The sequence below is a fragment of the Lichenostomus cassidix genome, chromosome 4 (genome assembly GCF_008360975.1).
Source record: "Lichenostomus cassidix isolate B80296 chromosome 4, HeHo_3.0, whole genome shotgun sequence".
NCBI lineage: Eukaryota > Metazoa > Chordata > Aves > Passeriformes > Meliphagidae > Lichenostomus > Lichenostomus cassidix.
Window position 1 is genome coordinate 46513733 of NC_139484.1, and position 25692 is coordinate 46539424.

The following is a 25692-nucleotide window of genomic DNA, read 5'->3' on the forward strand; positions in this document are numbered from 1 at the left end:
TTTCAGTAAGTCTAGCTGACAGTGACAAGAATGGGGACAAATCAGCAATTTGCCATACTGCTGGTTTGCATTAAATCAGAGATATTCTTATGGAAAGCTGGAACGATAGATGGGAAGTGTTAAAAATCTCTACTTGCTACCCACCTGCTAGATTTTGTTAGTCATGCAATTTATGGCTAGTTGCATGAAGAAGCTACTTTCTGAGCCTCTAGAGATTTCTCAAGTGAAAATGTTTGCAGACCAGCAGTAATGATGCTTTACTTTTTAATTGCACTGCAATTATGGTGTAAGATTTAAAATGTACTTGTCTCAGTCAATCAAACTGAACACACAACTTCTCCCATCAGTGGTTTACCCTTTTCCTTTCATACTCCATTTGTTAATAGGATATTAGACTGGAAAAACTTTCAGGACGTAGTAATTTTTTTTTCTTACTTACTGGAGAGGCGTTATTGCTGTTTAAAAGACAACATTAATTTGCTTTCATACTAGTTTATCTTAGCAGACTCCAGGCTAGATGTATGTTTGATCATGAACGTATTGAGAGAGCAGCCTGTTTAATGCCAGTGTGTCCCCCAGAATGGTGGTGACTAGTGAGATTTAACAGGGTAGGCAGGATGAGGTACCAGGGCAAAGGTATTTTTTACCATATAATTTTAATTTCTTTGTGGTGAGTTTTTATTTGAAAAATAAGTAGCTCTTGTAATTCTGTGACTTTTGATGGAAGCTGTTTAATTTAAATTGCTGATGAAATATTTTACCTTGTTTCTCACAGATGCATACACAACTTCCGAAGTGACATACATTTGGACTTACAACGCGTCAGATTCAGTGCAGGTGGCACCAGATGGCTCAAGACTGAATCAGTATGATCTTTTAGGCCAAACAATTGGAAAAGAGACAGTTAAATCAAGTACAGGTTAGTAAAAGATATTTTGGAGGGAAAGGCAGTTACTGGCTGTGAAGACTATATTTCAGGTGGTGTTAAAGGCTACTGAAAAAAAAGTTGCAAAATGTGATCTATTAGGCATAGCCAATGTACTGTATGAGTACCACAAAACAGCACTTTACTGATTCTTTTAAATTATAATTAACTGGTGATAGCAGAGGTGAATTTGTCCTCAGTAACTGTTTTTTAAATGCTGTCTGGGGCTCTGTATTGAATCCTAATATATGTAAGATATAGTTGTACTCAAAATCTTTCTTATATTCTGTAGGATGCTTTCTATTACAAAGTACATTCAGTACAATATAACCGTAGAACATTTGTTTCACATAAATGTAGCAAACTTTCTCTTATCAAATAAATGGACTTCTTTAAGATGATAACCTTTTGTTTCATTGTGTTTTGTTTGTTTGTGGCACCTAGGTGAATATACAGTAATGACGGCTCATTTTCACTTGAAGAGAAAAATTGGTTATTTTGTCATTCAGACTTACCTCCCCTGCATCATGACTGTCATTCTCTCTCAAGTGTCATTCTGGCTGAACAGAGAATCTGTACCTGCCAGGACAGTCTTTGGTGAGTACACTGAGTAGCATTAGTTCTGTTTGCAGCAGCTTAAGATGCTAGGAGACACTTCTCAAGTAAAGGGCTTTTTCATTCGAGTAAAAGTGTTTGGAGAATGTGATATGATTTCTAGTCCAAACAGCTTTCAATTGCAGTTTACACATCTCCTGAGAATCCCAAAGATTTTGGAAATTAGTACATACAAGAAAACTGTCCTCATATATCCTTGACTCTTTTAAGAGGAAAAAAATCACAGAATAGAAAAAGATGATAATGTTTCTATTTAAAAAGTAAATTAATAACTTCAGATGATTTTCTGGAATATCTTACTTACCTTGATATTATCCAAGTATTCTGGTACTTGGTAGACAAGCAAACTTCTAAATTTATTTGTAAATTAAGGAAATTAAGTTTGAATTTGTTGAATTATTTGTGTTAAAATTTTCAAGCTGCAGTTCTTTTAAAGAAACCCTGTTTTGGGGATTTGGGCAACACTTTTTCCCTAATTCAGACTGGAGAGTACTATGAGGCAGCAAACAGCTTCAACAGAACAATATAATGGTGTTTCTCTTGCAATAAGGTTTTGCTCACTGTTTAAGTAAAGTAACATATGTCTTTCTTATGTGCAAAACAAAGTTCATTTCATTTGTTTGCTTTAAAAGAGAGATTAGCGCAATAAAATTAATGTCTGTGTGGAATCAGCCATCAGAAAGGCTGCATAAAATGGTATGATTAGTCATCAGTAAACACCATGCACTCTTCAAAAAATAGGCCAAACTCAAATGCATATTAAGTATGATGCACAACAAAGCATTTACTGTCGCTCCTGGTAGAGAAAATGCCACACAAAGCACTGTGAAAATTGCAGGTTTGAATATGAACCTTATTGAAGTCAGATGAAATAGGTCAGTGGTTTCAGTGGGACCAGAATTCTATCATGGTTTTCCAGGCAGCTATCAGGCAGATTTTTTTTTTTTTTTTTTGGTCTTCAAAATCTTCTGTGAATGTATCCATTTTTGCTTATCAAAATGCACATTCCTGTTTTCCAGCCTTGTAAGTACACTGTAAAATCCTTCTATATCTCTGTCTTTGCCCTTTTCTGTACCAACTTCTATACATTTAGGACAGTGTAACTGGTGTCTCAAAAAAAAATCTCACATCTGCTCTTCCTAAAATGCACTTTCTGTTGCTGTGTCACTATTAACAAGGCACTACATCCATAACAAGACCCTAGGATAATTTTCCTGAAATATGTCTCTTCCTGCACACCTCTTTCTTATTCTTGATTTATTTTCTCTTTAATTTTCTTTTTTTTTAACTTTAGAAATGAGTATTACCTGCACGGCAGCCTGCTGCTTTGCTCTCCTGGGGTTTAGTATAGTGTGGATAATGAAGTGTCCTGCTTCAGGATGTCTTGAGGGAAGTGCGTAGGAGGGCTGTAAGAACAGAACCACACCACTCAGTGACACAAAACCTGAAATCTGTTTACTGAAAACGATGGGTTTATTGCAGACATAGCATTTCTGTGCTAGTGTTTTATTCCTGCCACATAGGTGTGCACCCTGTGTGCCACTCAGGGCTCTGTCCCCTCCAGACCAGCTTAGACTGGCACCCTGAACCCAGGGAAACAAGACACATCTAGGCTCTGCCTGATGCAGAAGCCTTAGCCCCAGCATGCAGTATTTGGTCCTCAGGCTTAGCCTTTTTCACTGGGTTAGGATGGATTTTCCCTGAGGAGCTATTTCTTAGCATTCTTTTACACTCTAGATGAGATTGTCAGCATAAGCTGCCAATGGACTCTCTAAATACACAGCCTCAGGTGGATCTCCCAGTCTTTCTCCATCCTTACTGACAGCAGTTGTCACTGGCATTTCTGATACCCTCCGGTCTCCTGCCTGAATGTGTTACAAAAATGGGAAGTTAGTCAGAGTTTCATAACTAAGTTCATCTATTGCTCTGTACTGGTTTTTGTACAGAATTATTCTTGTCAGTTAGAGCTGGACAGGTACACTCGAGGTTTCATCTGGGTGATGCTTTCAGGTAGACTTCATCCATTGACAAAAGAAGCCCATACTACAGTTAAGTTAATAAAACAAGCTACTTTCAGCAGGGAATATAAAAACTGTAGGGGATATTCCTTTACATTTTTATTGATCATACTTAATATTTAGTTTTTATGTGGAGTAGTCACTTGGCTAGATACCCATCTTTGCATTGTATATTTATATAAACATTGAAATATAATTAAACAGAAGTTACTAGTTTTGACAAAGTGTTTTTGAAAATCCTTGAAAATCAATGCGAAATTTATTTCAAGGACCTTCTTGAGAGCTAAGGACTAACTGCTGAAATACCATTCTTTTCAAAGAAACATAACTTCTAGTTATTCAAAGCCTTGCCTAGCATATATTATTTCATGTGTGAAAGAAGTTACTTTTCCCTTTTTATTCTCTTGCAAAGTAGTTTCAAGTTCCAGGTTAACATTAAGGGATTGGTATAATGAGGCTTAGTTGAGCTCTTTAATCCCTTTTCTATATGGCATCTATTTAATATTGTTGACCTACCCTATCCCAAATGAATTATGGCCTAATGCTATATTGCTTGAACTTGGCTTTAAATTGTTGGAAGAAGAAAGTTTTGTCATCGTTGATTAAATAAGTCTTGAATGTATTTTCTCTAGCAGAGAAATCTGAAAAGCATTTGATTGCATTCTTAATGAAAGAGAATAAGCCTGGTTCATAATGCCTTAATTTAGTGCAAGATTACAATCTGTTTCATTTAGTAATGTGTTTATTGTTATGCATTTAGTGTCAACAATATTAGCAAAACTAATCTTGTGCAGCTTATTGGATTCTTGTTTCATTTTTAATGGGTCATGGCATTTAGAAGCATCACATGTATTTGAATAGTAGCATTAGATGCAGGTGACAGAAAATCAGAAATTAGTTTTCTTAGCGCTACAATTATCTATGTTTTAACCCACATGGAGTATCAATGAGAATGATAAAATAAGTGTAGTTAGGTATATACTCTGTTAACTGAAGCAGGCATGAACAAAAATTACTCTTATTATTAAGTATATTGCCCAAGATGCAGAATTTTAAATTAACATAGCCATGTTTTGTCAGTTCAGTGTGATAATTTTATTCTAACTCTGCGTTCCTGTGTCTGTTTTCACTTGTTCTTGATGTGGGTCCTTTCATGGGGTGCTGTCCTTCAGGAACAGACTCCTCCAGCACAGGTCCCCTGTGGAGCCACAGGTCCTGCTGGGGATCCTGCTCCAGCCCAGGTTTCCCATAGTGTCACAGCCTCCTTCAGGCATTCACCTGCTCGTTCATGGGGTCCTCTGTGGGCTGGAGGTCGATCTGTGCTCCACCATGGACCTCTCTGTGGGCTGCAGGGGCACAGCTGCCTCACTGTGGTTTTTACCACAGGCTGCAACTCTTCTCTGGTGCCTGGAGCACCTCCTCCCTCTCCTGCTCCGCTGACCTGGGTGTCTTCAGGGTTGTTTCTGTCACATATTTGCACTTGTCTTCTCTGGCTGCAATTGCTTCTGCTCAATATTGTTTTTTCTCCACCTTAAGTGTGTCATGCCAGAGGCACTGCCAGTGTCCCCATTGGGTTTGGCCTTGGCCAGCAGTGGTGGGTCCCTCTTGGATCAAGTCCAAGTTGGCCTTGGATCTCTCAGACATGGGGAAAGCTCCTGGCAGATTGTCACAGAAGGCACTGCTGTAGCCCCCCCCATTACCAAAACCTTCCCATGCAAACCTACAGCAACTGTTTAATTGTGACACTACAGAAAGAGGAACCCAAGAAAAGTTCAGATTTGTTCTCTGGTTATTTTTACATGGGAATTGAGTGATGGAGACCTATTGTTTTGAACAATTTTATATGTACAAAGTACCTTTTCCCATTTCATTGAAAAAATCTCAACTGTCCTTATTTTTCTTTCCTTTCACATGCTGCAGGTTATCTTTTGTGCCTTCAGAGATACCCCACAATCAGACCCTTCAGTTTATGATTTCTTAATTGGGAATTTCTGCTAAATGTAGATATAATAATACAGTGTTAGGCAGTGGGTAGTGGAAACCTAGCCCTAAGAGACTCAGCTGCCTGCAAACAAGCTAATGTCTCCTAAGCTCAGTGATGTGTGAACATACTAGCTCATATCCCAGTGGTGGCATAATTGCATGCAACTTTTACTGGAGTTGGGTTAAATAGCACTTGCCATTTGGCTTTGGGAATAAGCTTGTCTGTTGCTCATTGGGGAATTTTGTTCTATTGCACAGCATTGATACACTGAAGCAGCGCAGCATCAGCTGCACCATATGGATATGTAGCTCACCTGGCTGATTGAATTCAACTTTTCTGGAAATAAATGATGTTATGGTTCTTGCCTCTCATGCTATTTAAAAAAGGTGTTTTGTGTTGTTCTTTTAGTAAAAAGTGTAGACAGAGCACTTGAGCTATTTTCTGTAATCTTTCTCTCAATTGTTCAGACTTTCTCTCAATTGTTCTCAGTTGTTCAGACTTACCTCCTGGTGTTCAAGCAAAATCACAGTACACTCCTTTTGTATTGCATTCTCTAGTAACACATATGCACTGCGTAAATAAAAGCAAACAATATGGTGTGTAGCTAAATGCCATGGTGCAATACTTTAAAATCATGCTACATCCAGAATTTTTAGGCTTTTGTTCATACCTCTAACCTAATTTGGTCTTGGAATAATAAAATGAAGTAATAATCTGTATCTCTGAAATGGTCAACAATATTTTCTTTCTGCTGTTATTTTTATTTGTGAATCTATTTGGGGTTTGGACTAGGATGGGATATCTAATTAGCAAAATACATTTGCAATTGCTATTAAAAAATAGAAAAATGAAATTAACTTCCTAAATTAAAAAAAGTAATTTATCAATCCTTTTGTGATGTGTTCTTCAACCATTATGTGTAACTTTGCAAACTTCTGTGATTAAAGGATAAAATAGTGGGAGGAAATTATAAGGAATAGAGTACATTTAAAACATTATGTACAAATTATTTGCAAAGTTGCAGTACCTTTTTTGTTACAGAAATGTGCTTTAGTATCTCTTTAATTAACTTTCACTTTCAAAGGAGATGTCCACATTCTAGCACAAGAAGGCTAAGATATGATTGACTAAAGTCTCTTCAGATTAGAAAAATCAGTTGATATACAAGAGGTGAAATTGGGGTCCAAAAATTTGTCCCTGTCAAGGGATAGCCTGACTTTTGCATACAAATGTGGGCATAAACGAGTCATCATGACAGATTTTTACTTTAATATATATGTGCTAGCTTCTCCAATTTCCACTCTTTTTTTTTAGTTAGATATTTCTAGTTTTTTGGGTTATCTCTTCCACTGTTATAAGCATAACAGAGCTGGTATTTTCCACAGACAAAAGTTTAGTGCCAGTGAAAAGTGTTGAATTTGCAGGTCTGGAGGTGGATTTTCTCTCTCCAGTAGGCAGATGCTGTTTCAAAAGCAGCACCATAAAAAAAAAAACCAGGCAATCAAATAGCTTTTCTTGGCTTGAGCAGATAAAGCTGTAGTGATAGAAGATATTTAGCTTTATAGGCCTGCACTGCTGAGAACGAACCATGTAAGGGTGTTTACTGTCAAGTAAAAATTGCTTGGTCTTGTTTGGAGAGAGGATATGTTAATGGCTTATTTTCTGGATCTTTTCCAAAGACAAAGTGATGACTGCCCAAGATCCCTTAAAAAAATAATACCTGACCATTTCTTTCTGGCATCAATTCAGTTGCCATATCTGCTGGGTGCTGGGCTATAGAAGATAGCTCTTGACCTTTATGTAAACTGTGTTTTTTCTACATCATAGTAAGATATCATGCAGCCTTTACATAGCCTTTTAAATATTTTTCGACTACTTCATTGAAGGGGTACAATCTACTTGTTGTGCTTTATACTACTATATACTAGTGTTGTGAATTAGATAAGCAATGAGAAATGGTTTTGATCTGGTCAGTGTATGGGTTTTCTGGGGTTTTAGGTTAAATCTTTTCTAAATAAATGTGTTTTATTTTACAAGTTGACTATGTTCTTCCACATTAATAACTTTTCAGTCCTCTCAGATTTAGCAGTGGCAAGGAGGCAGGTTATTTCCATTCAGTCCTTTTTCATAAAGGAGACTTGATAATATTGATTTTTCAAATTAACTTTAATGTGCAAAATCACATCTTTTATCTGAAGAATAATAGCAATATTAATATAGGACTAGAGAATTCTAAACTGACAGGTATTACAGATTAAATTTTCTGTCCAATTTTTTCCCACTCAATTCAGGTTAAATTACTGTGGTAGCTTGAACATCACTGAATTTATAGAGTGAAGGAAAAAATGAAAGTGTGTTGGCAATGGTCTGACAGTGTGCTGCTTCATTTGCATTTGGGTCACAAAGGGGTGTAACTTGCTGAACTTTTTGGAGAAATTGTCAAGTGGTAGCAAGATACAAGATATAAATTCGCCATGTTTTAACCTAGACTAGGAAAGGTCAGCAATAAATCTTAAATCAGATTTCTGAAGAAGTCAATGGGGTTTCCAGAAGATTAATTTATTCTATAAAGTGGGACTTAAACAGAGCAGTACCTTAGAAACTGTATATATTTACATGTGGATAAGGTCACCTTATATCTGAGAAACATTCACTTTACTGATACTTCTGTATAATTAAAATGATTTATCTGCAGCTCAGGACCAGAGTTGAGATTTACATGTGATAAATGTAAGATAGGCTGTCTTTTCCCTGAGGTGCTGAAACCACTTAAGCCATATGCTGTTTAAGTGTTAGGAAAGACTATGTTCTTTACAAAATATATTTTGTCTATGCATTTTCATACCGTGCAGTATGATAGCTGCTTCCTTTTCATTGTGTAGGCTAGTAGATTCCAATAGTGTCATGGCTGATTCCTGGTCAAATCTGATTCTTTAATTTATGGGGGCTGAAAAACAGCAATTAGAGATTTATGTTTGCTGAGGTATCTGGATACTGTGTGACTCAGCAGGATGCTTCCGTGCCTTGTTTTCCCTTCTGCAAACACCTTTGAAAGCACTGAGGCTGTGTCCACTTAGACTTGCTTTGTCACCCTGTGTAGCATTTTCAGAGATGGAGATTCTTTACTGCAGGGATTGTGGCAAGCACAGATTCTTCCCATGGGAATTTTTTCTCTTCTTCTTCCTGTGTTCTATAAACAAAGATAAAGTTTGGATGTTATTGAAATGGTCTCTGGAAACATAGGCGGTTCAAGCCTGGCCACTCTGCTTAGGGGGAGGTTTTGAGCTGGCCCAATCCGGATGATCTTTGAAAGTCTATATAAATTTTAGAAATTAATTAATAAATCAGAAATTCGTCATATTCGACTCGGCTCGGTTCCTTCACTCTGCTAGTGGTTCAACAGCGACAAGGGATGAAAATTGTGAAGCCTGAGGAGGTCTCAGTAGTTGTAATTGCTGCCTCTCTACCCTTTCACACAGTGGTTAAAATTGCTTCTTCTCTTGCAGCAGAAGGAAAATCAGAGCTATGTCAATCCTCCAGAACCCAGGTGACAGATTGCTGACAGCAGAAGATCTGGCTTAGGGAGAGTAACTTTACTTTCTCTTGGGAAGCCTCCTACAACAATTTTATGAGTGTGTATTTGTTGAAGCTGTGATGTGCTGTTACTAATATTTCTGCCATGGCTTCTCCTTTTCCTGTCATAATGAAGTGTAGGTTTGCTGATCTGTGCTAAGTATATCACTTTGTGTCGCTTTTAATTCTGGAGACATACTTAATGGTGTGCCACAAAGGGAATTGTTTAGTTTGTCTAAGTGTGATTCAGCCTGAGGTGGGAGAACTGATTTACTTAAGGAATGGAGACTGTGTTTATGGCTGTGGGTTTCTCCTTGATAAATCTGATTCAGAAAAATGTTCTTCTCTTCCTTTCCTCCCATGTACTTTGTCCCCTGGTTTTTTTAGGAGGTTTTTTTTTGGTGTTTTTTGTTGTGGGTTTTTTTTTTTAGTAGGTCTCATTATGTAAAAAGTACTGCAAAGTTCTTTTAGTAAGTGCCACAGTGAATGAACAGTCTTCCTGGATCACCAGCTCTTGTTTTCTGACACATAATAAAGTTATAATAACCTGTCATTTCAAATCAGTGCTGTTCTAGAACACAATCCATGTTACCTGAATGAAAACTTACCCTGTTTATGTCTTCAACTATGTCACTGAATAAACAGCAAGACAGCTACTGGCCAGAAAAAAAAAAAAAATCATAACAAAGGTGTATTTGTGTGGTAATTTCAGTAAATATGGGTGCCAGACCTGCAGCCGTTGCAGTGAAGCCAGCTACCAAACATTAACATACCAATCCTTATTACTCTAATGTTGCTAAATATTATGAATCCATTAAGAAATGTTGATTTTGTTCCTTACCTGCCCTGATGGGTTAAAAAAATATTTTCTGTAAGTAAAATCATCAGCTTATTAAAAAAAGTTTTGACAAGAAATTGAACTGCAATTACTTCAAAGGAAAATCCAGATACAACCTTTAATATAATTCTAGCAGTGTTTTTCACCGACTTACATAAAAAAATTTCCATAGTGTTTCAAAAACGTGCCATAATATTTTTTGGTTTATTTTTGCTGAGATTCAAAATCCAAGTGAAAGTGTTGATGTTGTGTTTTTGTGTCCCCTTGCAGGTGTAACAACTGTGCTGACAATGACAACACTAAGCATCAGTGCTCGAAATTCACTCCCCAAAGTAGCATATGCAACAGCTATGGATTGGTTTATTGCTGTTTGTTATGCATTTGTATTCTCTGCATTAATTGAATTTGCAACTGTAAATTATTTCACAAAACGAGGATGGGCCTGGGATGGAAAAAGTGTAGTGAATGATAAGGTAAGTCCTAAGGAAATAGTCCTGTTTTCAGTCATTTACCTAAACCAGCTGTAATATATTGTTTTGACATTTTGCTACATAAAAAAAAAAGATGCTTTAAATCAAAATAATGCAGATATATTTTCTGTTCCAAACATAAATATATTTGACCTTCTGTAGCTAATCTAATTTGGTCTCATTAATCCAGATTTAGTTATCAAGAATTTTTTTTTGGGGGGGAACTGTCTGTCTGTCTGGTTTTTTGACTCCTCAGATACAACTGTTTATCTGGTTATTCATGAAATTTAATCCATATTATATCAGTTGATAACTTTTTATTACTTTTTAATTCAATTGACTTTGAAATAGGAAAAAAGAAAATAATGATATAATGTATACTTATTTTTGTGGTATGTAAGGTTTGGTAAAACAAATTAATGCCTATATATGTAAGGACTATGAATAACAAAATCTAGAATTTCTGAACATTTCCAGTATTCTGAAACTTACACCTAATGATAGCTAGACATAATTTTTAAAACTACTTTAGATAGCAAATGTACAAAATTCTTCACCTGTGATGTGTTGATGCTTTAGGTACACAGAAACACAGTCACACCTTAATTTTCTGGTCTTTATAGTGGTGTAGGTGTGAGAGCATGAAGAAGTTTTAACCTGATGGAATTGCTCATTTCATGAACGGAATGAGCTGGTGATACACCTAAATTTGTTTGTTTGCAGTTTAGCATTGTAATAACACAGAACAAATATTAAATCTTGCTCATTTTGACTGACTTACATAATTTTTTCTTATCCCAGTCCTTGATTTTACCAATGAAAAGAGACTTCTTCTGATAAATACACAGATTTCTGCAATTCTTCTTAAAATAGGATAGAATTTTATTTGCTTCCTGAATTATTATAGTAAGTGTGAAGTAGGGTTCCTTAACTGACTTCTCACCATTTTGAGTGCATAAAGAGGCTGGATGTTCAGTTAAGTGTAAAGGAGAATTAGAAGAAATGTACATTCTTCATAATTCCCTGTGACTTCTGGAAGGGCATGAGCTATCCATAACTTCAGGATCTGTTTCCTCCTGCTAGAGGTAGATACCAAATCACTGCAAGTTTATCAGCATGTCATGAGTGAAGCTCTTCAGACTGGCATGTTGCCCTGGCATTGTAATTATGTGGGGAGCCCTTATATTCTCTCTGATCATCCTTCGGTTATTCCTGCTAAGTTGTACAACAGTGTGGTCTCATGATCTTAGGAGTGGCAGCTGTTTATCAGCTAGGCAGTATTCCTTCCCTGGGAGTGACAATATTATGCATTACATTCTAAGATTTATACACCATTCTTGTGTCCAGTTCTCTACTTTCTTCAAACTGACTTAACAAAAAGCTAAGCTTTTAACAGAGTTTCTCATACAAAAATATGGTTGAGCCTTATTATGCAGATCTCATTAATAGTATTACAGATACCTTTTAAAAACACACTAGTTTTGTCTGAAAAGAAGGACTTATAGATGAATTAAAGTGTTCCTCTCATAATTCAATTTTGTAAGTTACTCTTTTTTTTCTTTTGGTGAATGCATCTCTACACCAAAAGCCAGGCTTACTCTTCTCCAATTAAAATGAAATATGTTTCCTCAGTGACAGTCATCTGTATTCACATTATATGGAAATTCTTGTCTAAGGGCTGTTGACATGGAATTTGTGTCACAGGAAAGCAGGTGCAGGTACAAGCTACATATTTGATCAACTATTTTTCACACTCCAATCAATAAGGAACAATGCTGAATTCCCAACTGATTCCCACATTCTCTTTTTATGTGACACCATCTCCTAAGACAAGGTATTTTGGGAACAACATATAACCATGAAGATCTTAGCAAGATTTTTAGATGGCCCAGATAAATATCAAATTGGATATAATTTGAAGCCAAAATTGCAAACTGAGTAGACGTCTCCAAGTGGAAGTAAAAAATTGAAATGCACCTGTATGAGAAATGTCACAGGAATTCCCTTACTTCTGTCACTTCCATTATATTAAAAATGAAAACAAACCAATAGAACCACTGATGATTTCTTATATAATCCAGAAGTTAACCATTTCTTCATCTGCTTAATTCTGTATTTTGTGGAAGAGATGGACTAAATCTAATATTTATTTCCTTGTCTCTAAGTTATATACATATATTTAAATTATATTATATTATCATATTTAATATATATGTAATATATGTTATATTTATATATATTTAAATAATATATATTGCTTTCTGAGAAACTGCCTTCCATTCTTTCCTGTAGGTTATTAGAAATTCCTTAGTTTGAGATTGCTGCAAAGCTCTGGATCAATTTATAGCTTTACAGTCTTATTGCAGAGCTAGTTTGTGTACCTATGTATAGATCTAAAACCCCAAGCCGGTATTCATTCCCTATACATCCCTGTGCCTATGTGTACTCAGGGACTCTCCATTGAACTGCCCCTGGTTGATCTTTAGCCCTTTGAAAGCATACACAATCCCATAACAGCACAGAATTGGTGAATTGGCCTCTGGAGATCATCAAATTTATCTCCTCTAGTGCAAGCAGGGTCAGCTAGGGATAGTTGCTCAGAGTCATTATACAGATTTTTTTTTTTTTTTTAATATCTTCAAGGATGAAGATTCCACAACCTCTCTAGGTAACCTGTGCCAGTGCTAGGTCAAGCTTATAGTAAAAGTTGGGGGGTTTTTTTATGTTTAAGTAAAATATTCTGTATTTCAATTTGTACTCATTGCCTCTTGTCCTTCCACTGGATTTCACTGGGAAAAGTATAATCTTCTTTACTCTCTCTTGTCAGATATTTATATACATTGATAAGATTCCCCCTGAGCCTTCTCTTTCCCAGGCTTAAGAGCCCCAGCTCTCTTGGCCTTTTATGTTTCAAAAGATTCAGGCTTTAAATCATCTTTGTGCTCCTTCACTAGACTTGCTTCATTATGTCCACATCTCTCTTGAGCTGGGAAGCACAGAAGTGGATCCAGCACTGCAGATGTGCCTTGGCAGAGCTGAGTCGAGGGGAACGATCACTCCCCTTGCTGGGCTGGCAACACTCTCTGGAATGCAGCCCAGGAGGCTGTTGGCCTTTGTTTGTGAGAGGGCTCATTGCTGGCTTGTGCTCAACTTGGTGTCCACCCAGACTCCCCAGGCTTCTTCTACAAAGCTGCTTTCCAGCCCATTAGCCCCAACCTGCACTGGTGCATAGGTTATTCCTCCCCAGGTGCAGGACTTATATTTCCCTTTGCTGAGCTTCATTGGATTATTTTAATTCCATCCCACTCTTCTTATCTTCTGCTGTTTTTCAGGTTCTTATTCCTGTTTTCATCATTGTTATGCATTTTTTTAACAGTAATTTATGAAAAACAGAAATAGTTCTAGGGCTAAATCTCAGCTCAGTTCAAAAACTATCAGTCTGGAGTCTTCCTATGTATGTAAACACACTTATTTCTCCAGAATCCCTCTAAAAATCTATACCCTCAACTGAAATTCATTTATTTATTAGTGGTATGTTAAGATATGTCCAAATAATAGTGATGCTAGTTTTATGTGAGAAAGGTGGCCTAATTTTAATTTTACTACAATGATGGGTAATTTTCACAGAAAACATTGTAAAGATCTTGCAATTCAGTTGTAAGAGGACAGATGCAAAGTCACTTGAGAAAGACCTACTCTTTTCCAGGTATGCTTACAATCACAGAAACAGACAATTCCTCACACTGGAAATGTCTTTCTTCATATCTTATCAGTATGGTATTCCTGGTATTATTTTAATATGCTCATTTGTTTCTTTTACTTTTGAAATTATGTTTTATTTAGTCTATTCTGGAAAATACAAATGAAATATTTAACTTCCTGCTGTCTTCCAATAGAAAAAAGAAAAAGCGTCTGTCATTAAGAAAAACAATGCCTATGCAGTGGCTGTTGCCAACTATGCTCCAAATATTACCAAGGACTCAGTGCTACCAACCATCTCCAAGAGTGCTACAACTGCAGAACCCAACAAGGCAAAACCAGAAGCGAAGCCACAAGAAGCAAAGAAGACATTCAACAGTGTTAGCAAAATTGACAGAATGTCTAGAATAGTGTTTCCAGTCTTATTTGGTACTTTCAATTTAGTGTATTGGGCTACATATTTAAACAGGGAGCCTGTCTTACTTGGCTTTGCGCCATCAACCTAAAAGTTGACTTGCACTGAGGACTTCAAGCATCATTCTAATCAGATAGGTTGTTCACTATGTACAGTCCGACTAATAACTGCTAATCTGTGAACCATTCTGTACAGTGTGTATATAAATGTCTTGTCTGTGTATCTCCAAAGGAGGGACACAGTGTTAATTCATGGGTCTGTAAACAGATAGCACCCATGGCAAATACAGCCAGCTCTTTAAAAGTTAAACCCAGGGGACTTCTGTTAAACTAGGATTCAAATATACAGAATTATATTCTCTCCGTACAATGAAATGAAGATGTGATCCTACATAATTATTTTGGAGCAGTATTTTTTTAATTTAAAGTTAAAATATTTTTCTATAAAGTAACTAATTCTACTTTAGTGAAAAACTGTCATTTAAAAAATGATTTTTTTAAAAAGGTGTAATTGTTTAATACAATAGCAGTACCCATGTACATAACAGAGTACGGAGGTCGTACAGTTCTGCTCTTCACAAACATTCTGGATACTAGTTAGACTGAAGAGGTAGTAAACACTACTATAGGGCAAAACCACAAGTTTCTTACTTCTATCCTCTTTGAAGTTGTTAATAAATTAATCTAATTGATTGATTTCAGTGAAAAGTGTTAATTCAATATCAACCAACTTCCGCTAGTTATTCTTTTCACTGTTTTATTTATTTGATATTACTAAGCTGGGTTGTCTGGTTCAGCAAAGCTAGATTTTTTAAAAAATTTTGACTTTGTTTTTAATTGGATTATTTTCAGGTTCATAAAAGCACTCAGAAATTTTTCAGGGTTTAAGTATATCAGTAATATAATATACTTTTTCTCCTTGCTTAATGTTTTCCTAAAACCTGCCATTAAAATATTTACCTGTGTTTGTCCCAGGAAGCACTGTTTTCAAGGGAAAAAAAGAACCATGATTTAAGTTCAGGAAATTGTCCATATAATAAAATTTACTGCTGCTTTTGTAAATTGCAACTTTACATTTCGCTGACATAACTTTACAACAACTTTGTATACTATAAATGATTTTGCTAAGATTTGAATGTTATTTTTTTAATAAAAGGTCATGCATCATCAGTAGGCATCAACTATATTTCATATACACAAATATAACAAAATTGGATCTGCCATTGGCAATTTTATAAGAACATTTAATACTATCAGTAAAATTGTTTTTCATCTGAGTCTTTGCAAAGATTCTTTATGCCCCTAAAGGCCTGGTAAATCATAACATAAATAATAATTGTGTACTGTATTTAGATTTTAGTGTAATTGGCCAATCAAAAATATTTTGATTCACACATACATTAGCAGTTATTAGTTGACCTTTAAAAAAGATACACCTTTATGATGATGTCTTCTAGTAGAGACATATGTAGTCGTATAGTGTCATTTATTGCAGTTTTGTACAGTAACTTGAGTATAGTGCATAAAATAGATATGTTCAGAGTTTAAAAAGAAGTTGTACAAATATTTCTAAAATCAAATAAAAGAGTATCTTAAGACATGGAAATGTGCTAAACACAAAAAAGAGAAACACCGCTTTCTTTTGCTGTTTTATTTTCTTGCTTTTTCTTTGCTTTTGATGTGATTCTGTTTTGTACTTTGTGTGACAGTATAGATGCCAAGGTCACAAATGCATACTAGAAATAGAATAAGTTAAGACAGAGTTGACATCAGTAAAATAAAGATATTTAGTATGTTATAAAAGAAAGGGAGAAGCATGGACAAGGTGTGTATCCCTTGAATTCCCTCTAATTAAACCATCAGACTAAACCTTTCTCATCAACAGTAGCTAAAAAATGAGCACTTTACTCAGAACATTAAAATAAAAATATCCTTATTTTCATATATATTTATATGTAAATGTAGATCTTCCATGTAACATGGAGATGTGTGCAATAGTGTGATTATGAGTAAAAGGCTGGAAGGCAAGCAATAAAAAAAGGGTTTTTTCATGGTATAAGCATACATTTTTAAAATGTTTCATTTGTAAATTATAAATTTTCCCTTCAACATCACATTGTCCAGGTATGAATAAATATATAAATATGTACATATGTACAAATAATTGTAAATATTAGGACTGTAGAAAAATCCCTTCACTTTTAACTCTGTTTTTGGCAAAGGGCTCTGACTGTATAGTTTAATGGAGGCCCCTGCTAAACTGCTCTTGAACTTGAATAGCTTGATTATGTTTTCTATGGCTGAGGTCTCCTTCCTGTGACCTAGTGAGAGTTCTTACCTTCTGTTCACATCAGCAGGATTAGGGACCCTCCAAACCTCATCTGACTGGGGTATGAGAAACAGAGGCTTGTGTTTCACCCTTGGCTGCATCCCAGGCACTCAAACCCTTCACAGTGTTGAAACTCTTGTGTTTTTCTTCATGCACGACACTGTACAGGCAGAACTCTCCCCATGCCAAATATGAGTGTGCTCAGTCATGTTGAATTACCTGACAAGGAAGGATTTTATATCCTTATCCAAGAATGTGACCTCCTCAAAGGTTTTTAACAGTAAAGTCTTCTCCAACAAGGCTTCTTTGGAAAATAACATCTGGGTAACTCAGAGCTGCATGCAAAAAGGATATCTTCAGTTTGCACAAGAAGCCCAACGCTGTCTCATGTTAGTCAGCCCTGCTGCTACCACTTTTATTGGGTACAACTATTTTTTCATTCACTGACCCTTTTCTCTACACTTATGCTTGAGCCAGTAGAAAAAAACAGGCGTTTGTCACATGCTAAAGTTACATTTGACACCCACCTATATAGAAAAGTAGGCATACTACATAAACTCAGTGAAAAAAAGTCCCATTTAAAATAATTACATGCAGTTATTGTGGGCATCAGCAAGGCTTTTAAATGGGCCTACTCCAGAAAATTTAGGTAGTTGGTCTACATTAAAGCAAACTTCTCCTATGGGAAGGAGTCTGCCTTACTGTTTCACTGCTGAAACATTTACAGTGGCCCAACTGAGTACACATAAGGTGCAAATTTGTAAGACTACCAACTGGATAAGTGAATATAAATGTAAAGATTTAAGTGAATGGGAGCATCATGCAAGAAATACCAGAATACAAGAGTTAGGCCTTCTTTTCATTTAGAATGAATCTGTGTAATTTCATTTAGTATAGAATCTGTGTCTGGAATTTTAAAGCTAATGTCACAAATTTACATGCCAAATATCTAGAGGTTTCATATAATTTGAGTAAAACTTGCTAGTCTTAAATACTTAAAGTGGGGAGAATGAGTGAGAAAATGCAAATCACTTCTCTATCAAAGATTTGCACATGGAATCTGCCAGTGAATTTTTTGGTTGCCATATTAATCTAATTTACTTCTCCCATTATTCTTGGGTCAGTGTGTCATATTTTATATGACTTAAGAAATTTATAAAATAAATAAATACAAAGATAAAACACTGTGGTAAAGTTAGATTGAAATTACACTATTTCTGAATGAGATTTATGAAACAGCCTTCCAATGTAGTACTAGGGCACATGTGTCTGGATGCATGTGGTCAGTTAATTTAAAAGTAATTTATAAATCAGCATGAAAACTAGAGATCACACAGTTTATCAGCCAGAGCTGTCTGCTGGAGACTTCATGACAGAGGAGTGGCTTTGAAACTTCTCAGTTGTGCTGTGGCAAATTAAATTACCTTCACCTGCCATATCTGGGCTAATTCAACTTGTAACTGCTGCATAGTTGAGCATCTTTTATAAAAGTATTATGGTAGGTTTTCTGAGATATGAGCTTTAGCTTGGGAGAGTACTCGTACCACTGAACATTATTTTAAATTAAGGAGGCAATTTGCCTGTATAGTCACAGGAAAGAGCATCTAGGCATCAAACAAGAGCCTTACTGAATCACCTTCCCTTCCCAGTGATTACAGATAACATACAGGGTGGTGAGACTTTTCAAAAGTGACCAAAAACTGTATGCATGAAATCAAGCAGAAACAGCAGGGAGGAGGTAGGGATGTATGGGGGAGGAAAGGAGAAAAGAGAACACACAAATGGCTTTGTTACCATGGCAGTGGAATGTGAGATAACTGAGGAAGAAGTCACTGAGGGAGATAATGTGTATTTTTGTTTCAGCTTCAGTTCTGAGCCTTCATTGCAACATGTGAGTTGTGGGACAGTAACTTTTAGAGCACATAAGATGGAAATACTTGTATAATTCTGTTTAATTTGAGGGACATGATTTGTGCCTTTGAAAGAGAGGCCTCTACTGACTGCTTTGTGAAAACAGACCATGCAATGCTGTGCATCTCCTGCTGTTTGGGACATCTTGGTTGGAGGGAGAAAAGAAGCTTCAGAAATTAAGTAGAATTTTGTTAATTCTACATTTTGTTTTCTCAAGAAGCGTGGCTTTCACTTAACCACAGAGAGTCAGCGTTCATCCTCCATACCTCTCATTCCTATTCTGAAAGCTTAGTAGTGCACAAGTTTTGCCTTGGTCTTCACAAAATAGATGAAGTCTATGCTGCTGAACATTTCAATTCAAAACAAGTTTGCATGAAAGATTATTTCAGTGTGGAGATGAAGCTATCGTCATCTATGCCCAATTATGTGTAGACACATAATGCTAAAATTTATAAAGCTGTTCAGTGAGTTTTGAAGTAGAGGAAGAAAACATTTTAAAATAAACCCAGTAAGTTAAATAGCTTCATTTAAAAAACACAGAGCGTGATAATTGCATCAATCTCTAAACGTGGCTAAATAGAGTCTCTGTGTGGTATAATTTCATGTCACATATAAAGTTTGTGTCTTAGACACATTGAAGTTCTAAAATAATCATGTGAATTTATATGAAATTCAGCTCACACTTAAGCCTTACGTAAAGGGAATGGTTCTTTATAAAGCAATACTAGGATTTCTTCCATCTCATCCCAGCAACAGTGAACCTTCTGCTAGAATGCTCTTAGCATGCAATATAACTTCAAGTTACATCCCTTTAATATCTCAATTTTTTTTCTTTCTAGTCAAGGGAACCTTCTCTACCTCATTTCTGTAGATGACCCAAACTCCCTAACAAATAGAATTTTTAATTATTTTCTAAATCCAATTGTTAATTACAGACATCTGAGAATCAGTGAGGGACTTCGTCACTTTAGCTCTTCAGTAGTAGAAGTTAAAGACTCAAAACTTTTCAATGCATGGCAGATGTTAATCACATAAAATGGTTTTTTCCCTCTACTTTAAACCACTTAATTTTCTAAATTCAGAACCCTCTAGGTGAATCTTTTAACTCCTGTATTGGAGCCTGTAATTATATCTTACTGGAAGAGGATAAACTTTGAGAGCTTGACATCTCTGACGGAGATCAGGGCAAAATTTGCACTGAATTTAAAATAAAACTGATTCACATCTTCATCATATTAATGTCTATCAATGAAGTCTGTAAGGACTTTTACAGAAGCAGAGTACACCTAAAAGTACACTTGGGCTCTCCTTTGGATATGGGTTGTCAGTTCTTTAATCCATGAAAATAAACCCTTAAAAGAAGTGTCAACCATACTGAAATACAGGACTTGATGTCTGTTTTATTCCTGGTATTAATGCCCTTTAAGAATATTGTGAAAGTGCTATAAGTTAGGATGAGTTGATAACACTAACAAAAAGGAACTTGGAGGATGTTTTAAAATATGCAAGATGATGTATACTCTTCCTCTAGTGTTGGAGTCTACATAAATACATATGATTATATTTTTATGGTTGGATAATTTAGAAGTTCTATTTTGCTTTCAAATTTTAATTCTTTACATAATGTTGTGGATATTTCACTTGATAAGGTGTTCTGGAGTGTGTTCTTATGCATTCAAGGTTTTTAATGATTGCAATGAGTGCTTTCATTCATCTGATATTAAAAGAGGTGAGCTTCAACAGGTTGAAATGTTATATTTGTTTTCCAATACTTTATCCATCAAACTATGCTGTTGAGGATGAATGGAAATAGTGAACGGAACAAGATATTACTTTGATCAACTGCTTTTGATATTCTTTATTAGATGTTCATTTTGGCTGAATTTATCAGTTTATAGGCTACTGTAGCTTAGCAATAGCACGGAATGCAATGTAGTACTTGACATCTATTAGAATACATATGCACCGTATCTATAAACTGTTAAAAAATCAGTTTCTAAACTGCACCCCTTCATCCTCTCCCCTCCAAATAGCCACTTTATTAGGAAACATTTGAAGGCACTTTAATTTTAATGGAAGTGATTTCCCTAAATGTTGCTATACTTGATTAAAAAAAAAAGTAAAAATAAAGCAGAGTCTGATTCATACATGGTTTGCAATTTCTCATCTGGGCTGGAGTCAGAAAACATTTATGCAGTGTATGACAAACCTACTTGAGTGAGTCACTTAGGTGTGAAAATTTATAGGACCTGGAAAATAGGCACTTCCAGTATATTAAAAAGAAGTAAGGGAATGGGAAGAATGAAACCAATAATTTTAAAGAAAATTAAACACCAATCAATTATGCACCATAAGAAACTGCATGATAAATGTAAGTATACTTAACCTTGAACATCAGTGTCATATAAAATCTTCTGGGTGACAGTTTACTTATTTAGTAGGTTTCATAGTTATAAATACTTAAAGAGGATGATAATATTCTGTAATTTGTGACCTTGTTTTAACTGGGAAAATTGTTACTTTTCTAAAATGTTAAAGAAATAACTGGATTTATGTTTGAATGTGTCACTGCTTGCTGTTGAAGAATATTTATTAACCACATGCAAAATATTGCTTAACATTATCTTTTTGTACTTCTTATTAAAGTTAATTTAAATATAGCACATTTTGTGTTTTTGTTTTTTAATGCTTTGACAGCACAAATATTTAATTCCGTTCATGTCTTTTCTCTTAGGACTAGCATGCGGGTTTTTAATTTTCTTGTTTTTAAACAACCCATTACAGCCTCTATGAAGGTGCTTTTTTTATTAAAGACGGTATTTCCCAAAGGAAACAAACAATATATTGGAAAGAAAGTATTCCTCAGCTTGGTGAGAGTTTATATAAAACTCTGTAAACAGGTTCCTATTTATATAATGAGAATACCCTCATGTATTCATATTACAAATGGCAATGTTTCATGTTTTCTGAAGGTTATAAAACATATTGCTGCTGAGTATACACTAACCACCAGATGATGTGGAGCATAAGAAACCTCCTATCAGGCAGCTTAATTCATCAGCAGGAATATATGGGGTAACAATGCTTACTTGGAAACAAAGAAATGACTAAACTTCTAGTAAGGTGGGTTTGGTTTTCTGTTTTAAAATGAATGCTCTGATTCCTAGTCTTTCAGTGAAAAAGCTATAAATTTTTCTGGGATGGCTCTTTCTTTTCCTGCAAAGTCACATCTTCTCACAAGAAACACATAAATATTTGGATGATGGATGATGAAGAACGTGACATCCTTCTCTCCAAATTGGAGACACATGTATTTGAGATATGGACTATATGATGGGTAAGGAATTTGGCTGGATGGACACAGCCAGAGAGAGCTGTGGTCTATGGCTCAGTGGTGGAGGCTGGTGACAAGAGGTGTTCCTCAGGGCTCTGTTTTGGGATTGGTGCTCTTCAATATCTTTATCATTGACAGACAATGAGATCCAGTGTACCTTCAGCAAGTTTTCAGATGACACAAAGCTGAACAGTGCAGGTGACACAGCAGAAGGAAGGGATGTCATCCAGGGGGACCTGGACAAACTTGAGAAGTGAGCCCATGGCAACCTCAAGAGGTTCAGCAAGTCCAGGTGCAAGGTGCTACACCTGGGTCAGGGCAATCCCAGACATGAGCCCAGACTGGGAGATGTCATTGGGAGCAGCCCTGACCAGAAGGACTGGGGGGTTCTTGTGGATGAAGATGTGGCCATGACCCATCAGTGTGCTCTCACAGCCCAGAAGGCCAATGGCATCGTGGGCTGCATCAAAAACAGGTTGAGGACAGTGATTCTTCCCCTCTACTCTGCCCTGGTGAGACCCCACCTGAAGTACTGTGTCCAGGTCTGGGCTCCTCAGCATGAGAAAGACATGGACATATTAGAGCAGATCCAGAGGACAGCACAAAGATGATCAGAGGGCTGGAGCAGCTCTCCCATGAAGACAGGCTGAGAGAGCTGGGTTGCTCAGCCTGGAGAAGAGAAGGCTGTAGGGAGATCTCATTATGACCTTCCAGTACTATAAGGGAGCTTATTAAAAAGAGGGAAAAGGGACTTTTTACTTGGGCAAGTAATGATAGGAGAAGGGGCAATTGTTTCAAACTAAAAGAGATTTAAATTAGATATTAGGAAGAAATTTTTTACTCTGAGGGTGGTGAGGAACTGGCACAAGTTGCCCAATGAAGTTGTGGATGCCCCATCCCTGGAAGTGTTCAAGGCTGGATGGGACTTTGAGTATTCTGGTCCAGTGGAAGGTGTCCTTGCCCATGGCAACTTATGGAATGCTGAGGGATTAACAGCAATACAGAAAATGGTCTATAATATAGTATATACAATTTCAGGAAACTCTTGTACAAAAATCAGACTGTAATGAATAAGGATTTATTTTCAGTGTGGTTTATGTACAGGTATGGAGCAAACTGGGGCCTGAATAATATTGGCAGGGCTGACAAACCACATGGCAGAAGAGAACCATTTAACTAGATCCAGCATGGAAAACATCTTTAACAGTTGTCCTTTGCATTTGTGGTGGATAGGAGTCAAAGTGAAAGATGAATATTCATAACATTTTAAATATTGCAAAGCAATTCTGCTTTCAAGTTCTTTGCATATCTTTTGAGACCCTGATATAAATTATTAAAGAGGAAGGAATTTAATGTCTCTTCAACTTTCCAAAGATTAGCATCACTTTTTGCTAATGCTGGACATGAGTGGCAAATAAAAAGAATGTGGCAGTTTTATGAGGATTACAGTTTGTGTAGAGAAACATATTTAACTGCTGCACTTCTCTCCCTCCCACCCTCGCCGAGTCAATTGCTTATATTGGAGATAGTAAAAACTTGCAGTAAAAATTGCCCTCAAGTTGTGGCTTGGAATATTGCTCTTAAAACTTTCTGATGGAACACATTTTCCTTCAAAACACCTCTCTGTTAATCCTTTCTACCACAGCCACCTGGCACTAAGCAGGTTAGTGTTTTCAGAAGAGTTGTTGGGCAGTGTTGGGAGCATGGGCACAAAACCATACTTCAAGTTTCATAATGGGTTGAGTTCAGCTGTTTTTACTGTAGTTGTGTACAGTGGTCAGTGTCTTTTTAAATCAAGAATTCTGACAGCATTAATACACTAGAACAAGTGTTCAGTAATGAGCCAGTGATCAGGTGGTGCTGGGAATATCAAAGACTAAATCCATCTGGCAACTCTGCCAGTTACCAATGGTGAGAGTAACTTCACACCTCACACTAAGACATGATATTAAAAAAACACCTGAACAAAAAGAGTCAAAAAACCCCAGGGAAACATAGGAGGCTCTGAAGTGCATTGATGACAACTTCCTGGCAGAGGTGATGGAGGAGTCAAGAAGGGGTGGAACTCAGCTGTAGCTCATATTTTAAAAAGTGATGGACTGGTTAGAGATGTGTGAGCCTTGGGTGTACTGACCTTGAGATGGTGGTGTTCAGGGTCCTTAGAGGAGGAAAAAAGGCAAAAAACTGGATACCAGCCCTGGACTGCAAGACAGCAGACTGGCCCTGATCTCTGCACAGTGCTAGCTACATTCACAGCCTCAGGCAGCTGAGGGATAGCTTGGAAGAGTCTCTTGGTAGATGGCTCTGGAGAGAAAACAGGTCCAGTCCAACTGGTTGATTTTCAAATATATTCTTGTCCAACCTCAAGCAGAGTCCAACTCAGCAAGCAACAAGCCAAGCCAAGGTGGCAGGAGGCCTGTATAAATAAACAAGTTGGCCTTGTCTAAACTCAAATATAAAAAGGTAGAAGCAGGGCCAGATGACCTGGAAGGAATATAGAGACACTCTGAGTTTGCAGAGACATTCACGGGAAAACAAAAGTCTGAGGATGGGAAGAAAGCAAATATTACTTCTTCCTTCAAGGAGGGATAGAAGGGGGGATCTGGTGACTTTCAGACCAGTCATCTTTACCTTGATTCTTGGTCAGTTTCTTTGTAATGAAACAAGTATTCCTGGAAGACATTTTCAAACATCTTAAAGACAAGATGGTGATTGGGAGTAGTAAGCATTGATTGATGAAGGGGAAGTCATGCTTGACCAACAATTCTGGTATTATAAGACTAGCTTTGTGGACAAGAGCAGAGCACTGCTATCATTTATCTGACTACAGTAAGGCTTTTGACACCATCTCCTAGAACCTCATGAAATTCAACAAATGGAAATGCAAAGTCTTGCATTAGAGGAAAAACATGCATTAGTACAGGCTAGAAAGCAGGTCTGTAGAGAAATACCCTGGGGTCCTGGCAGAGAAGAAACTGAGCCAACAATGTGTTGTGGAAAAGAAGGCAAGAATAGTGTTGATTAGAAGAAAAAAAAAAAAGACCAAACCAAAACCAACTTAAATCCATCAAACTAGCAAACTAAAAAACACCAAAAAACAAAGGTGGGAAGGCCAATGAGGGTAATGCATATATTTCAATCCTCAAATTCAGAAACACACAAAAATTATTGTACACAGAGTGGGAGTATAGTTCATTTCTGTATGGGAACAAGTAAGTTTTGCAAGATTTGAAGCCCCTTTTGGCTCCAGAGTTTTTCCTTCAACTTATTACTAGCACATTTGTTTGTAATTTAGCCTTTTGTTAAATGTCACCCTTGTATGTCATTTTTCCCAGGAGTCATCCTTCCTGTCTGTTACCAGTTTCCTTATTAACTGGTATTCTCTCTATATTTGGTGCCATGCTCCCATGGCCTGCTTGGTTAGTTAGCCAGAAAGGCAGGGTTGGCTATCTATATTCCACAGCCCATGTCCTTCCAGAGGGACAAATAACTTCCCTTATGACAGCAGACCCATTGAAATCCAAGGCAATTTACATGTGTGACATTACAGGTAAAACCAGCACGAAGGAGTGCATCTTTTCC

At 36.6% G+C, this 25692-nt stretch overlaps 1 protein-coding gene across 3 annotated transcripts in view; it reads left to right on the plus strand.

Moving 5' to 3' along the window:
* Positions 1-18009, plus strand: part of GABRA2 (gamma-aminobutyric acid type A receptor subunit alpha2) — a 60620-nt gene extending 42611 nt beyond the window's left edge. For all 3 annotated transcript variants that reach the window (XM_085059041.1, XM_085059040.1, XM_085059042.1), the window contains exons 7-10: positions 776-919; positions 1370-1522; positions 10224-10426; positions 14320-18009. In XM_085059041.1, coding sequence (XP_084915167.1) covers positions 776-919; positions 1370-1522; positions 10224-10426; positions 14320-14628 — 809 coding nt within the window. In that variant the 3' untranslated portion in view covers positions 14629-18009. The remainder of the gene's footprint in view (positions 1-775; positions 920-1369; positions 1523-10223; positions 10427-14319) is intronic.
* Positions 18010-25692: the final 7683 nt, after the last annotated feature.